The 13,439-nt window shown below is 56.3% G+C and overlaps 1 protein-coding gene across 1 annotated transcript in view; it reads left to right on the forward strand.

Annotated features, from left to right (window-relative positions):
• The window catches only part of PLB1 (phospholipase B1), a gene marked incomplete at its 3' end in the record, with an annotated part of 88,265 nt that overhangs the window by 21,790 nt on the left and 53,036 nt on the right, over window positions 1–13,439 (forward strand). The window contains exons 4-13 of the mRNA XM_021707997.1: window positions 690–748; window positions 1,382–1,422; window positions 1,611–1,654; window positions 3,055–3,145; window positions 3,418–3,469; window positions 6,178–6,264; window positions 7,295–7,302; window positions 11,790–11,844; window positions 12,393–12,472; window positions 13,340–13,415. Of these exons, the coding sequence (XP_021563672.1) occupies window positions 690–748; window positions 1,382–1,422; window positions 1,611–1,654; window positions 3,055–3,145; window positions 3,418–3,469; window positions 6,178–6,264; window positions 7,295–7,302; window positions 11,790–11,844; window positions 12,393–12,472; window positions 13,340–13,415 (593 nt within the window). The remainder of the gene's footprint in view (window positions 1–689; window positions 749–1,381; window positions 1,423–1,610; window positions 1,655–3,054; window positions 3,146–3,417; window positions 3,470–6,177; window positions 6,265–7,294; window positions 7,303–11,789; window positions 11,845–12,392; window positions 12,473–13,339; window positions 13,416–13,439) is intronic.

Below are 13,439 nucleotides of genomic sequence, written 5' to 3' on the forward strand. Positions count from 1 at the left end.
CGCGGACTCAGGCAATTCACTCACCTCAGCCTCCCAAAGCGCGGGATTACAGGCTGAACCACCGAGCCCGGCTGAGCCGTCATTTCTAAGGGAGCCAGTGGCCCGAGTGGCCCAGGCTTCGCCTGTGTCACTGGGACAACCTGCACCTGAGTTTTGGGCTCACAGGATATGGTGTTCCCTTGGGTATCCAGGTGATTGTATTGTTACTTTGTGGACATCTCATGTGTTGACGGTGCCCCAGAAGTTCAGGGCCATGGGATGGAGGGAAGGGAGAGGCAAGAGGGGGCCGGGCAGGAGGGAATGAGGGCCCACCTGGCTGGTTTCAAGAGCCCATGTCCTGTGGATGGTGTGGCTGCCAGATGGGAAGCAGCCTCCTTCGAGGGGGACTCCTGGGTTCCCAGAGACTTCACTCCATGGTTGGCCCCCAACCTCCGTGGTTGCCCCAGCGCTGGGGATGTGGGTCCCCCTAGGCACCCTCAGCCCTGGGCACTCAGCTCGGGCACCCTCAACTCCGGGCACCCTCGGCCCCCACCACCCTCAGCCCCTGCCACCCCCAGTCTCTGCTACCCTCAGTCCCTGCCACCCTCAGCCCCCACCACCCTCGACCCTGGGCACCCTCGGTCCCACCATCCTGGGCTCACATCATGGGCCTGTGCGTCTGATCTTTCTCCTGGTTCTTGTCCCTGCAGTTCACGCTCTGAGGCCTTCTGACATTAAAGTTGTGGCGGCCATCGGTGATCTGGAGCCCGTGAGTACCTGGAGAGAGGGCTTGGGGCAGGAGGTGGGCTTATTGCTGGTGACCCTTTCCATGGGCGCCCTGCACCTGGGCAGATGCTCCATTCTGGGAGAGAACGTTATGGGAATCGGAGAAATCCTGACATCCAGGAAGCAGAGGCTTTTACTTTTTTAAGTCAGATGAACGCCTCCCTTTACATCGGGGGAGAAAGCTTTTGGAACTCCTGTCAATAAATTCGATTTATTGACAAATCGAATCAAAGACCACACAGAATTTTTAAGGTAATCTTGTAAACTATTTATGAGATAAAATATTTTATGTATCTGCTTTGTAAATTTTTTAAAAACCCACCAGTCTTTTTTAATCATTTTGGAAGATGGATTCTGGATTTTGGAGGGTCCCAGTGAAATTCTACAAGGAACACTGGCATGTCCTCAGGAGACAGCTGAGCCTGCACATGGGGACGTGTCTGTTGTTTGTCTGTCGGCTGCTCTGGGTCTGAGAGCTACACCCAGCACGCTCCCCTCCATTGACAGAATGGGGGTCCACAGGTTCCGCTTGCTGGCAGGAGGGAAGTCTGTGGTGCCAGGTCTTGGGGGTCTCTGTCACCTCCCCGTGGGTGCTGACTCCAAGTGTCTTTTCCAGCCTCCAGTCTTGGGGATGGGCAACCCGGAGAAGCAGGAATGGTAAGAGTCCTAGACAGCGAGTGGGACGGGGCCCCGGCATGCCTGTCAGCATCCGGCCTCCTGCTGGGAAAGCTGAGGGCGTGACCTGCCAGACAGCAGGTGCCCACTGGAGTTGCTCTCAGAGTGGGCGGGGGCACAGTGGGCAGGGCATGCGTGCAGCCCCACACTTGCATATCTTCTGCTTTCAGGACTGAAGACAGGCCACAGCCGGCATGCGCGGGAGCTGTGACAGGTGAGCACCAGCTTTCACGGCCGGTTCCTGCTGTCCCCTCCTTCCCAACACAGTCCCTTAGCAAACAGGGTAGACTCTGCTGGCCACTCCTCTTGGGACCGGGGACAGGGATGGTTGCTGAGAGGACAGACAGGGAGGCAGGGTGTGAGGCCCTGGGTGGAGGCACGAGGAGTCCATCGGGGGCCCCGTTGGTGAAGGTGAGCTCTCCCCTCCAGCCCTGCTTTCGCCCACTGCAGCCATCTTGCAGATGGAAAAACCAAGTCAGGAGGTCACGGCCATTCCCAAGGTCATGTGGTCAGTGTGTGGTAGGGCCCCTGTGAACCAGGTGGCCCGACCCCAGCCTGGGCCTTAGTCTTGACCCCACTGCTGCCAGGGAAGCCAGGGAGGTCAGTGAGGGCCGAGCAGAACAGTGGTGTGACTGGCAGAGGTGTGCAAGAAGACACCAGAGAAGCCACACAACACACACGCTGTCCGCCTAGAAGGCGTGTCTCGCCGGTCACGGATGCCCGTCATTGGTCCTCGTGGACCGGTGCGTGCACACGTGCACGCTTGCCCTGTTGTCCTCAACCAGGCTCAGAATGTTCGTCTCCAACCCAGGAGGCAACGGGCTCATCTGCAGGCCACCCAGGGACTCGAGAGCGAAGTCCGTCAGGGTGGGCTATGAATGGAGAAACCGAGTCACGCCATGCTGAGGCCTGCCCGAGACCACCAAGCCCCGGACCCAGGCCCCCTCCCGCCCTGCCCCTTCCCACAGTGCCGGAGCCCTTGACAAGGGCCTTAGAGCCAGGAGCCCCGAGGCGCTTCTGATGGTATGGGGAAGGACCAGGACCGTGGGGGAGAATCTCCTCCCGTGACACTCTCTTCCCCTCCGCCCTCTCCTCTTGGGAGCGAGGCACGACTTACAGCTCCTGACAGCGCTAATTTTAGCAGTCCTCTGGCTGTCAGCTCTGGGACGTGCTCTCTGCGTGTTCCCGGGAGCTTCCCGCCCTGCTGTCACTCTCAGGAGCCTGGGCCCCTGTCCCTGCGTCACTTTCTCTAACAAGGCAGCAGCCTGTGACAGCTCAGAGCGTGGGTGTCCTAGCCTCTGGCTCCATCCCGCAGCCTCAGTTACTGTGAGGCCTGGGGCCACGGGTGGCTTTTTTCGACCTCAGTTTCCCCTCACGGAATTGGATATAACGTTGCCACGGGCCTGTGACTGAGGATTACACGAACTGTTGTATGTAGAGTGGTTGGTGCTGGGCCTGCCTGGCGCTCAGCGGAGGGCCATCTTCAGTCCCTCTCTTCCAGCCTGAGGCCTGGGGGCAGGGACAGCGACCCTGGTACTTCGCCCTGCGGGGGTCAGCCTTTTGGGGTGCCCTCCAGCCACGAAGGCCTGGGCCTTATGTCAGCTCTCTCTTTAGTCCTTGCAGACATCATCAGACACTTCAATCCTTCTGTTCTGCCGCCCATTTGCCCTCCCGGGAAGAGGGCTGGACCCCACGCCAGGGTGGAGTAAGTCCCTTTGTCCCACAGTTTTGGGTTCTGCAGGTCTTGGGCAGGAGAAAGCAGGGGGCTGGCAGAGTCAGGGAGGCTCAGAAGTGGGGGTCTGCCTTAAGTCACGGCCAGATGCCTCTCCTGTGCTGATCTCCGGCCAGCGCCCATCCTGGAGAAGCCAGGGGTGGTCCAGGATCAGAACTTGGCACCCGGGAGGGGCAAGGCCAGCTTCCAGTCTTCGCAAAGTCTCGTCACCTGCCTCTCCCCTCTGCTTTCCTCCCGGCGCACAGCGACTTGCAGGCCCAGGCTCGGGAGCTGGCCAGGAGCATGAAGGAGAACCCGGTGAGAGCCCGCCCTGCCCAGCCGGGCAGCCCTGCCCACCACATGGCAGTCGGCCCAGTGCCATGGCCCTGGCTCCATTCTGTTATCATGACCTCAGCAACCATTGTGGCTGGGTGCTCCAAAAATGTGCCTCCCAGGGCAACTCCCTGGAGGCCACCAGGGAGAGGGAATGATTCTTCCACTGGGAACGACCTTCTGGGAGGGCCTGCTGGGTCAGCGGGTGGACAAGAGGCCCTGGTACAAGGTGGTTCTGAGGGCCTGGGTTCCGGGTGAGGTGGGTGTGATGTTGGGTAAGGTGCTCACCCTTCCCGAGCCTCAGTTTCCCTGTCACAAGATGGGTCATGAAAGCGGCAGTGCAGAACTCAGGGAGGACTACACAAGGTAGTGGACATGTGCTGGGTCAGGCTCGGTAAAGTCCATGACTTCCTTGTCCTTGTCGTGGTGGTGGTTGTTGTTGTTGTTGGATTTTGGCTGTCAGGGCGGAGGCTGCTGTAACACATGTGCCAGTGCCTTTCCCAGCAGCCTGGCCCCAGCAGCTCAGACCCAGTGACCGACATGAGGGGCCACCAGGCACCCTGTGGCTTTGACTTTCTGTGCTGTCCTATGGGCAAGTACCATGTCAAGGCAAGCTTGCTGGCAGGCTGGATCCACCCAGCATGAACCTGGATCACTGGGACCCAGGGCCACTATCGTACCAGCCAGCCATGCACAGATCACAGAATTCACAGACCAAAGTGAAGGTGGTTCCAGGTCCTGTAATTTCATCTACAGGAGAATTTTAGGATTCCTGGAATAATAACAATAATATGACAGGCATGGTGGCTCACACCTGTCATCCCAGCCCATGGGTTCGAGACCAGCCTGGGCAACTTGGCAAGACCTCGTCTCCACAATAAATAAAAAAATTAGCCAGGTGTGGTGGTGCACACCTGTGGTTCCAGCTACTTAGAAGACTGAGGCAGGAGGATCGCCTGAGCCCAGCAGGTCAAGGCTATGGTGGCCATGAGCGTGACAGTGCACTCCAGCCTGGGCCACAGAGCGAGAATCTGACTCAAAAAAAAAATCAACCAGGTGTGGTGGCACGTGCCTGTATTTCCAGCTACTCAGGAGGCTGAGGGGGAAGGATCGCCTGAGCCCAGCAGGTTGAGGCTGTGGTGGTCATGAGCATGCCACTGCACCCTAGCCTGGGCGACAAAGTACGACTCCTACTCAAAAAATAATAATAACAATAATAATAATAATACACTTATTCTGAAAAATGGCCAGGAGGCTCTGAGTCCAGCCCTGCAGTGTTCCAGATGAGGAAACTAGAGTTCTGAGAAGTCACATGACCTACTTACATGCCCACAGCTCATGAGAGCTGAGATCTAGGGAGCCAGACTCACAGTCCAGTGCTCTTCAGCTGCACTGAGCTGTCTCTGGAGAAACACAGCAAAAGTGTGTTTTTTGCTACACAATAATGCATGTTCATTACAGAAAATCAGAACATAAGATAAGCAAAAAGAATGTTAAAACCATCCTTAAGCCTAATAGCCAAGGATTATTGCAGTTAATAACTTAGTGTATGTTCCCTTCCTATTTTTTCTAACTTTTATATATTTTTCAAAGCAGGGATGCTACTAGATGTAGACACTTTTTTTTTTAAGTTGATGTCTTGCTGTGTTACCTAGGCTGAAGTACAGTGGCATGGTCACAGCTCACCTCAGCTTCAACCTCCTGGGTTCCAGTGATCCTCCTGCCTCAGCCTCCCAAGTAGCTGGGGCTGCAGGCATGCACTGGTTAATTTTTTTACTTTTTAGTAGAGACAATGTCTCACCGTGTTGTCCAGGCTGGTCTTAAGCTCTTGGGTTCAAGTGATCCTCTCACCTCAGCCTCCCAAAGTGCTGGGTTTACAGGTGTGAGCCACCGTGCCCAGCCAAGATCCTTTTGATAAACTGATTTTCCTCAGTATACTTTCTCATGACAATACTTGCATTTTCCAGCATTTTTTAATAATTAGGCATCGTTTCATCGTACAAGTGTCCCACACTGTACACAGCAATCCCCCATGTTAGACAGTTACGGCATTTCCAGTCTGTCATTCTTTTTTTTTTTTTTTTTTTTTTGAGTTGAAGTCTCACTCTGTCACTCAGATTGGAGTGCAGTGGCCGCTCCCGGTCACTGCAGCCTCGACCTGCTGGGCTCCGGTGATCCTTCCACCTCAGCCTTCCAAGTAGCCGGAATTACAGGCGCGCGCTACCACGCCTGGCTAATTTTTTGATTTATTGTAGAGATGAGGTCTCGCCAAGTTGCCCAGGCGGGTCTCAAACCCGCGGGCTCAGGCAATCTACTCACCTCAGCCTTCCAAAGCATGGAATTACAGGCTGAGCCACTGAGCCTGGCCAGTCTTTCATTCATACGAGCAAGACATCATCGTGGTAGCTAAACCTTTGGTGCATCCTTGATTCCTGAAAAGGTGTTTTGGAAAATGATGTTACTGGATCAAAATGTGTGCCCTTCAGCAAGAAAACCTGTTGGTCTGTTTTGTCCAGTTGCCTTCCAGAGCCCCTATGCCGCCTCTGACTCCCACCACACACTTCCTGTTTTGAGAAAAATCTATCGATGTGATTTTAAAGGGTGGGAGTGTGAAATTGAAAGACACGAAGAGATGTTCCCTGGGTTCACGGTCTCACCACCTCTCCTTTTCATGCTGTGGCCCTTTTCTGCAGCAACTTGACTTTCACCTAGACTGGAAGCTCATCAATGTGTTCTTCAGTAACGCCAGCCAGTGTTACCCGTGTCCCTTGGCCCAACAGGTAAACCGAGGCGGGTGGCTAAGGGGCTGCGGGTGCTGGGTAGAGGTGGCATGACCTAAACCCTGATTTCACTTGTCAGGGTGGGGCTGACGCCTGATTTCAGAACTAGGGCAGGCAGGTAAATGATAGACCGACAAATGCTCAAGGAAACATCTGTTTTTCTTTGCATTTTTATTGTGGTAAAATATGCAGAACTCGGAATGGCCAGTCTTTGCCACCCTTCGGCGTACAGCTCAGGGGTGTCAAGCACACTCACAATGCTACAGTATCATGTGTCCACAGCCATCAAGGGAGCATGACACTCCAACTCGCCACCCCCCATGTCAGGCTGAGGACGCTGAGGTGCAGACAAGTAGAATCAACAGTCATTCTGCATCCGAGGAATGGTAGCTTCCTAGCTGGCTGAAGATTGTTTTGCTTCTTTAAATTCTGAGTTCGTGAATCTGAGGGTGCATACTTGGCCGTGGCCTCTGGCTGCGGTGGGAAGGCCTCTGCTTGCTGAGCGGACGGCATCTTCTGGGTGCTCTGGCTTTCCTGGGACCAGGACCGGACCAGGCTTCACCTAGTGCCTACGTAGGTGACTACCTGACGTAAGGCTCACTGAAGACCACCCAGATCAGGATCAGGTGAAGGGGTAGGGGAGGCTCGGAAATCCAGGCTGTGGGGATGTGAGAGGCATACAGACCCTCCTCGGGAGGCTGAGGCTTGGCTGTCATCTAGCTGGCCCTGCCCCTTGAGGCAATGTAATGCTTGCCACTGCCCTCCCGGTCACCTCCTGGGCCCCACCAGGCACACACATGGGTGGCGTTTCCAGAGGTGCTGTCTCCTCTTTCCTGTGTCTACTCCTGCAGCAGACAAATGCCCCGCCTTCCTCCAAGGGCTCCTGCTCCCTGCCTCCTGGCTCACCCCCAAAACTCCCTTCTTGGTGACACAGGACCCAGGACAGAGGGATGGAAACCCACTCTCGCTGGCTGCCTCTTGTCAGCAGCATCCCTGCAATCTCCCGGGCTTGTCCCACATGGATAATAAGAGTGGATTGTTCTAGGTCACCCTCTGCTTCTCCCAGGGAAATGTACGTACCATTTGTTCTTTGGTCATTATGCATATTATTAATAACATTAATTCATGATTTGGCACACGCATGCATTGGAGTGTTCAGACAAGCACTCGGACGTTGCTCATTCCTGGGCAGACCCACCCACCCACCAGCTATCAAGTTTGTGTATACCTGTACTTTGTCTTCATACGTGCAGACATGAGCTGCTGAGTTTGCTAGTGCCAGTGTTTGTCTGACTTCTTGACGTATGACGCGTTTGTGATTACCTGCGCTCCTGACTCCTCCCACCCGCTCTGTCTTGTACTCAGTGTCCCTGCGTCGTCTCGCATCTGCCTTCCAGTCTTCCTGAACAAGGAACACGGTCTTGTGTGCATGTGTTCACTGACGCATCATTCACTCTGTCAGTCTTCAGTGACGTAAGCAACTACACAAGTGCGTGTCCTCCTCATAAGCTGAAATGTTATGGCTACAGTGACAATACTCAGCCTGCTCTCTCTTTTCCTCCAGGTCCCTTACGTTAATCCAAGCACTGCTTCATGTGGATGCGGGCAAGAGATTGAATATGATGGAATTCTAGTGTGTGTACCACTGAGTAGTTCTTTTTTTGCTAGTCAAGTACTTCTGAGACATGGTCATGTGGGTACATGCGGTTGAGTTGTGTACATGTAGACAGAGTTGTGTACACGTGACTGAGTTTTGTACACATGGTTGACTTGTGTACATGTGGTTGAGTTGTGTACACATGGGCTGAGTTGTGTATACGTGGGCTGGGTTGTGTACACATGGTTGAGTTGTGTGCACGTGGCTTAGTTTTATACATGTGGGCTGAGTTGTGTACATGTGGTTGACTTGTGTACATGTGGCTGAGTTGTGTACACATGGGCTAAGTCATGTACATGTGGGTTGACTTTTGTACACATGGTTGAGTTGTGTACACATGGGCCAAGTTGTATACATGTGGGCTGAGTTTTACACATGTGGGCTGAGTTGTGTACATGTGGGCTGAGTTGTGTACATGTGGTTGACTTGTGTAAACATGGCTGAGTTGTGTACACATGGGTTGAGTTGTGTACATGTGGGTTGAGTTGTGTACCCATGGTTGAGCTGTACACACATGGGCCGAGTTGTATACACGTGGGCTGAAATGCTCCTGTGCTGAGTGCCCCGCTGGATAAGGTGACTATGCCCTCTTTCGCCATCTCTGTCCTGACACCACTCAGTGTCTCTGGCTTTTCATTTGTGGAGACGACACTGCGGGAAGCATCTTGCTCATCTGCTTGAACACATGTAAGCATTTTCCTAAACAGCAATTTTCAAACTGGGAATGGAAAGTGGGTCCAAAAACCCTCTAGACTACAGCCACGGTTGTGCAAAGGAGAAACAGAACAGAACAACTGCCCAAGGTCCCAACTCACGGAGGGTGGGCCTGGCATAGGCTCTGGAGAGTTTCGCTTCATTTCTACATGGACTGTGACGTGAGACACCTCCTGTGGGCCCAGGTCACGGCAGCCTGAAGAACTCCCGGGTGAGTGCTGAGCCCAGACCTGCCAGTCCTCAGACGCTGCATCCAAGCTCCACCTCCTGCCCTCCAAGGAGGGACCTCACGCACATCCCTCCATGCTCGGAGCACCCGTTGCTGCAAGGTGTGTCCTCAACCGTCGAGATCCTGCCCACTGTCATGGCCCAACTGTCAAGATCCTGCAAGGCGTGTCCTCAACTGTGAGACTCCTCCAAGCCTTATCCTGCCAACACACATGGTGACTTTATTTCCGCAGGGAAGCTCACATGTTTGACTGGCACATACGTGTGCCCACAGCAGTTGCACCTCCTCCCAGTCCCCGCTCACGGCACGCTGCCTGCTGGACTCCACCCAAGTCCTGCTCATGTCCATTCCATCCATCTTGCTTTTCCTTTTGCAGAGATCACCAGGGCCATGGGCCTAGGAACACCCCTCCCATGCCACATTCCCCAAGGACCCATGGCTCCCAGGCCCCGCTCCTTGGCCAGTCCTGCAGGCACCTCCCTGATGCTGCCTGGATGCCTGGTCCCCCCCACCATCCTCCCGACAGTGTCCTGGCACCTTCTCTCTCAGCCTCATCTGAGAGGCACTTCTGGGGCTGTGTCGGTTCCCTCCACACACATCTTAGGGATGGGTCTCCTTGGGGGGTGTCAATATGTGCTCTGCGGGTCCTGGGGGCCACCGAGCTGCCTCTGAGGACAAGCCTGAAGAGTGGGTGCCAGCTGCCCGGCTTCACAAAACTGCTCTGCCTCCCCTAAGTTGTGCCACAAGTTTCCAGAAAGTCCATGTGAAAAAGAGTGTTTTACCATAAGGGAAATTGGAGCTACCATGCTGCCCCCCGAGGACCTAGAAGTCTCTCCCCAGGAGACACCTGGGTTTCTTCACTGGGGATGGACAAGGGCCTGTGTCACATCTCAGGCTACCAGAATCTTGACCTCCTGGGTACAGGCTCTCCTCCCTCCTCAGCTTTCCCAGTAGCTGGGACTACAGGAGCACGCCACCATGCCTGGCCAATGTTTTGATTTTTTTTTTTTTGTACAGACAAGGTCTCGCTATGTTGCCTAGACTGGTCTCCAACTCTTGGACTCAAGCAACCCTCCCACCTTGGTTTCCGAAAATGTTGGGATTACAGGCATGAGCCACGGCACCTGAGGGTGTTCTTCAGGGGTTTCCTAAGACCAAAGCCAGAGTAAAGTCGGGAATATCCACGGGGCAGTGACAACTGTTATCCAGGACCTCTGGGCGTCCAGCTGTGCTGGGGCAGGTGCCTCAGGGAAAATGGCAGCCCAGTCCACAGTGGGGACGTGAGGATGCTTGTAGGATCCAGACACAAGAGGAGAAAAATGAAAAACACCAAAGCCGATGACCGGCAGGAAAACAGATTCGTGGATTCATGGCAGATGACCAGGAGGAAAACACTCTTGGATTTGTGGCAAATGACTGAGGAGAACAGACTGGTGGTTCGTGGTTGGTGACCTCAGGATCAGGTGGCCGTTGGGTGGACACACTAGGTACATGACTCCAGAAACCCAGCGGTGCTCCTGTGAAACCCCGTCCTGAAACAAGCCCCCGGGAAGCGGCTTCCCAGAAGGGGTTGAGCCTGGCCTTGGGCGTGCATTTGATGCCAGATAGTCTTCCAAGTCGGGCAAACGACAAAGTGGAAATGCACAAGTTCATCTGAGAAACAGGCTTTGCCCAGCCTTCGGCTCAGGGGGGAGTATCCATGCGCGACCCATTGGAGCAGGGCATTTCACGGGGGCCTGACGCCTTCCACTAGGGAGCAGACCATGGACCCCAGGGCGACCAGCTATCAAGGCCTGGATGGTGGGTCCTGCTGCCCCTCAAGGTGATCTGGGGACTTCACAGCAGGACTCCCTGGGGGCCATGTAGGCTCCCAGGCCTCCCAGGCCCATGGACAGCCTGAGCGTGGCCCATATGGGCAGCAGGATGTCTCCGAGCTCCCAAGACTCCTTGGGAAGGGCCAGTGATGCTCCATGTGGCCCAGGTGGGACTTAGCTGGGAGGACACAGAAGAGAAGACTTGCTGGCTGGCGGAGGCACACACCTGGCTAGATGGGCCACCCAAGGCCAGCCTCACACCAGAGTAGGACAGGTGGGGGAACAGAGCCACTGCGTATCCTCCCCCGCTGCGATGACAGCTGTCCTCATGCCATCCCAGCCCGCATGATTGGCAGCTATCTCCAGCTTCCCCGCCTGTGTCCCCGCAGGACACGCTGAGGTTCCAGTTCCCTTGTCTCCCATCAGTGCCCGTCGCTCCAGGGGACAGCCAGCTTGCTGTGGCTCAGGGGTTTGTCTTGTACATTTTATTTATTTTTCACATTGAAAATGTACACCAGAGTTGGCTTCTCCCGTTTCTTTATTCCCTTCCTTGCAAGAAGGGGTGGGGAGGGAGGGTGTGTGCTAGGGCAGAAGACGTGTTTCACAGTGCCGGGCTGTGCTGGCACCCTCTGGGAGTCCTTCTCCCAGGGCTAATGTGCAAGGTAAAGCTATGCAGACAGGAGCCCAGGGCGGGTCCGAGGTCCCCCTGAGCCTCAAATAAAGGGACAGCTGAGTCCCCTGCAGACCTGATTCTGTTCCAGAAAAAGCAGCTCCGGCCTGTAGGAGTGAGCCTCCCATCCCTTGAGCCAGCATCCACGTGCACCAGGCGGTCCCGTCCTGCTTTGACCTTGAGCCTCCCCTTCCTGACCGGCAGCTGCTCTCCTGCGGGGGTTGGGCTTTTCCCAGTGGACGGCGGGTGGGGAAGGGAACAGACCAACAAGACAAAAGCAAGATGGCAGCTCTGGGAATTCCACACGGGGCTGTGGAAGGCTGGCCCAGATGGGGGCTGCTTGGGCTCGCCTGGAGGGGCAGGGGCCTTGTGTGGGCCTGGGGTCCATGCCCTATGGTCCTCCTACAGCACTTGCTCACACTGTTCTCCCCCACAGACAAGGCCCATACCTGGCGTGGACAGGCTGGCGGGCGTGCTGGACTTCCTGCAACGGGAGGTAGGCCGGGCTCAGAGTCCCAGGATGGCGGGGCAGGTGGGGGCTCACCCCCGGGGGCCTCCACCAGGGAGGGATGACGAACTCCTGTGGAGGAGACCAAGGCCTGAGACCAAAGGAGACGCGGGAGGGACGGAGCTCACGCTGTAGCTGAGGATGCTTCTGAGATTCGCAGCCCCACCCGGCACCCACACCCCTGCTCTTCTGGGGTGATGTGGGAGCTTGAGGACCATGAGGCGTCCATGATGACCTTGTGACATCTGAGAACCGGGGCACGTGGCTCCTGCCTCCTCCGTGCTCCCTGCTCTCTGGGTGGCAGCTGTTCTTGGAGAGGGTCTGAGTGCTGTGACCACTGTGGCCTCACCCCCGTGGACGCTGTGGTGGGAGGCGCCCTGCCCACCACGAGGGGCGTGTCTCTGGGATGGTATCGCTGTGGGGCCGGGCTGCCTGGAGCCACCAGGCAGCCAAGGGGAGGCCTCGTGCCAGGGTTCCACGGAGCCCAGCAGCCGCAGGGATCCGGCCAGTGACCTTTCTCTCCCTGTGCTCTGCAGGTCCCCAGGGCCTTTGTGAACCTGGTGGACCTCTCCGAGGTGGCAGAAGGCTCCCGCTGGCATCAGGGTACTCAGCCCAGGTAACGGGACCAGCAGCTGCTGTGGGCCGGGCCTGTGCAGAGTCCCTCGCGTGCCTCATCCCAGGAGGGGATCCAGGGGTGGGGGCTGCCGGGGATGGCTCGGGGGGCTGAGCCGAAAGGTAAGATGTTGGGTCTGGCAGACACGGTGCTGCGGCCGATCCCCCCGGGGTAATGCAGGAGCTCGGCCTGGCACAGCAGCTCTGGAGCTGGGTGGTAAACGCGCCACCCAAAGGCAGAGGATCCTCGGAGCTGGGTGTCGTGCGTTTCTGACAATTGTCGTAGACTTTAAATTTGTCAGAGCCAAATCCTCAGAATTCTGGGTTTGAACCTGGAAGAGAAGGTCACGTGGAAAAAGTCAGAGCAAGGACAGCTGCAGAAGGAGGGAGGGAGGGAGGGAAGAAAGGGGAGAGGGGCTGAGGGAGAAAAGAGGAAGGAAAGAGGGAGAAGGAAGGAAGGAAGGAGGGAGGGAGGGAAGAAAAGAGGGGGAGGAAGGAAGGAAAGAAGGAGGGGGGAGAAGAAGGGAGGGAATGAAAAAGGAAGGCAGGCAGGAAGGGAGGAAGGGAGGAAGGGAGGAGGGAAGGAGGGAGGGAAGGAAAGATGGGGGGAAGGAGATCATGAGGGGGATGGGGGGCTCGGCAGAGGAGGGCCAAATGGTGCGGACAGAGCAGGAGGAAGGGGCAGCATGGAGGGGGAGGAGTACAGGGAGATGGCGGAAGGGGAAGACCCCCACATCCCAGCCCCGCCCGCTTTTCTCCCAACACCTGCTCCCCCATCTTGCGCCTGCCAAGGCTCCTCTCTCCTGCCCCCTCCCTGAGCGACCCCACCCCGCCCGCCTCCAGCCTCACGCCTGCCTGCTCTGACCTGCAGCCCCGCACTGGAGCCCTGCAGCTGCTCGGGGGACACCTCCAGGCTGGCCAGGGTGGTGATGCAGTGGTCCTACCAGGTGAGCCTCCGCTGGAAGCTCAGG

This window comes from Carlito syrichta, unplaced genomic scaffold (genome assembly GCF_000164805.1).
Source record: "Carlito syrichta isolate Samal-C Ts95f unplaced genomic scaffold, Tarsius_syrichta-2.0.1 Scaffold130382, whole genome shotgun sequence".
NCBI lineage: Eukaryota > Metazoa > Chordata > Mammalia > Primates > Tarsiidae > Carlito > Carlito syrichta.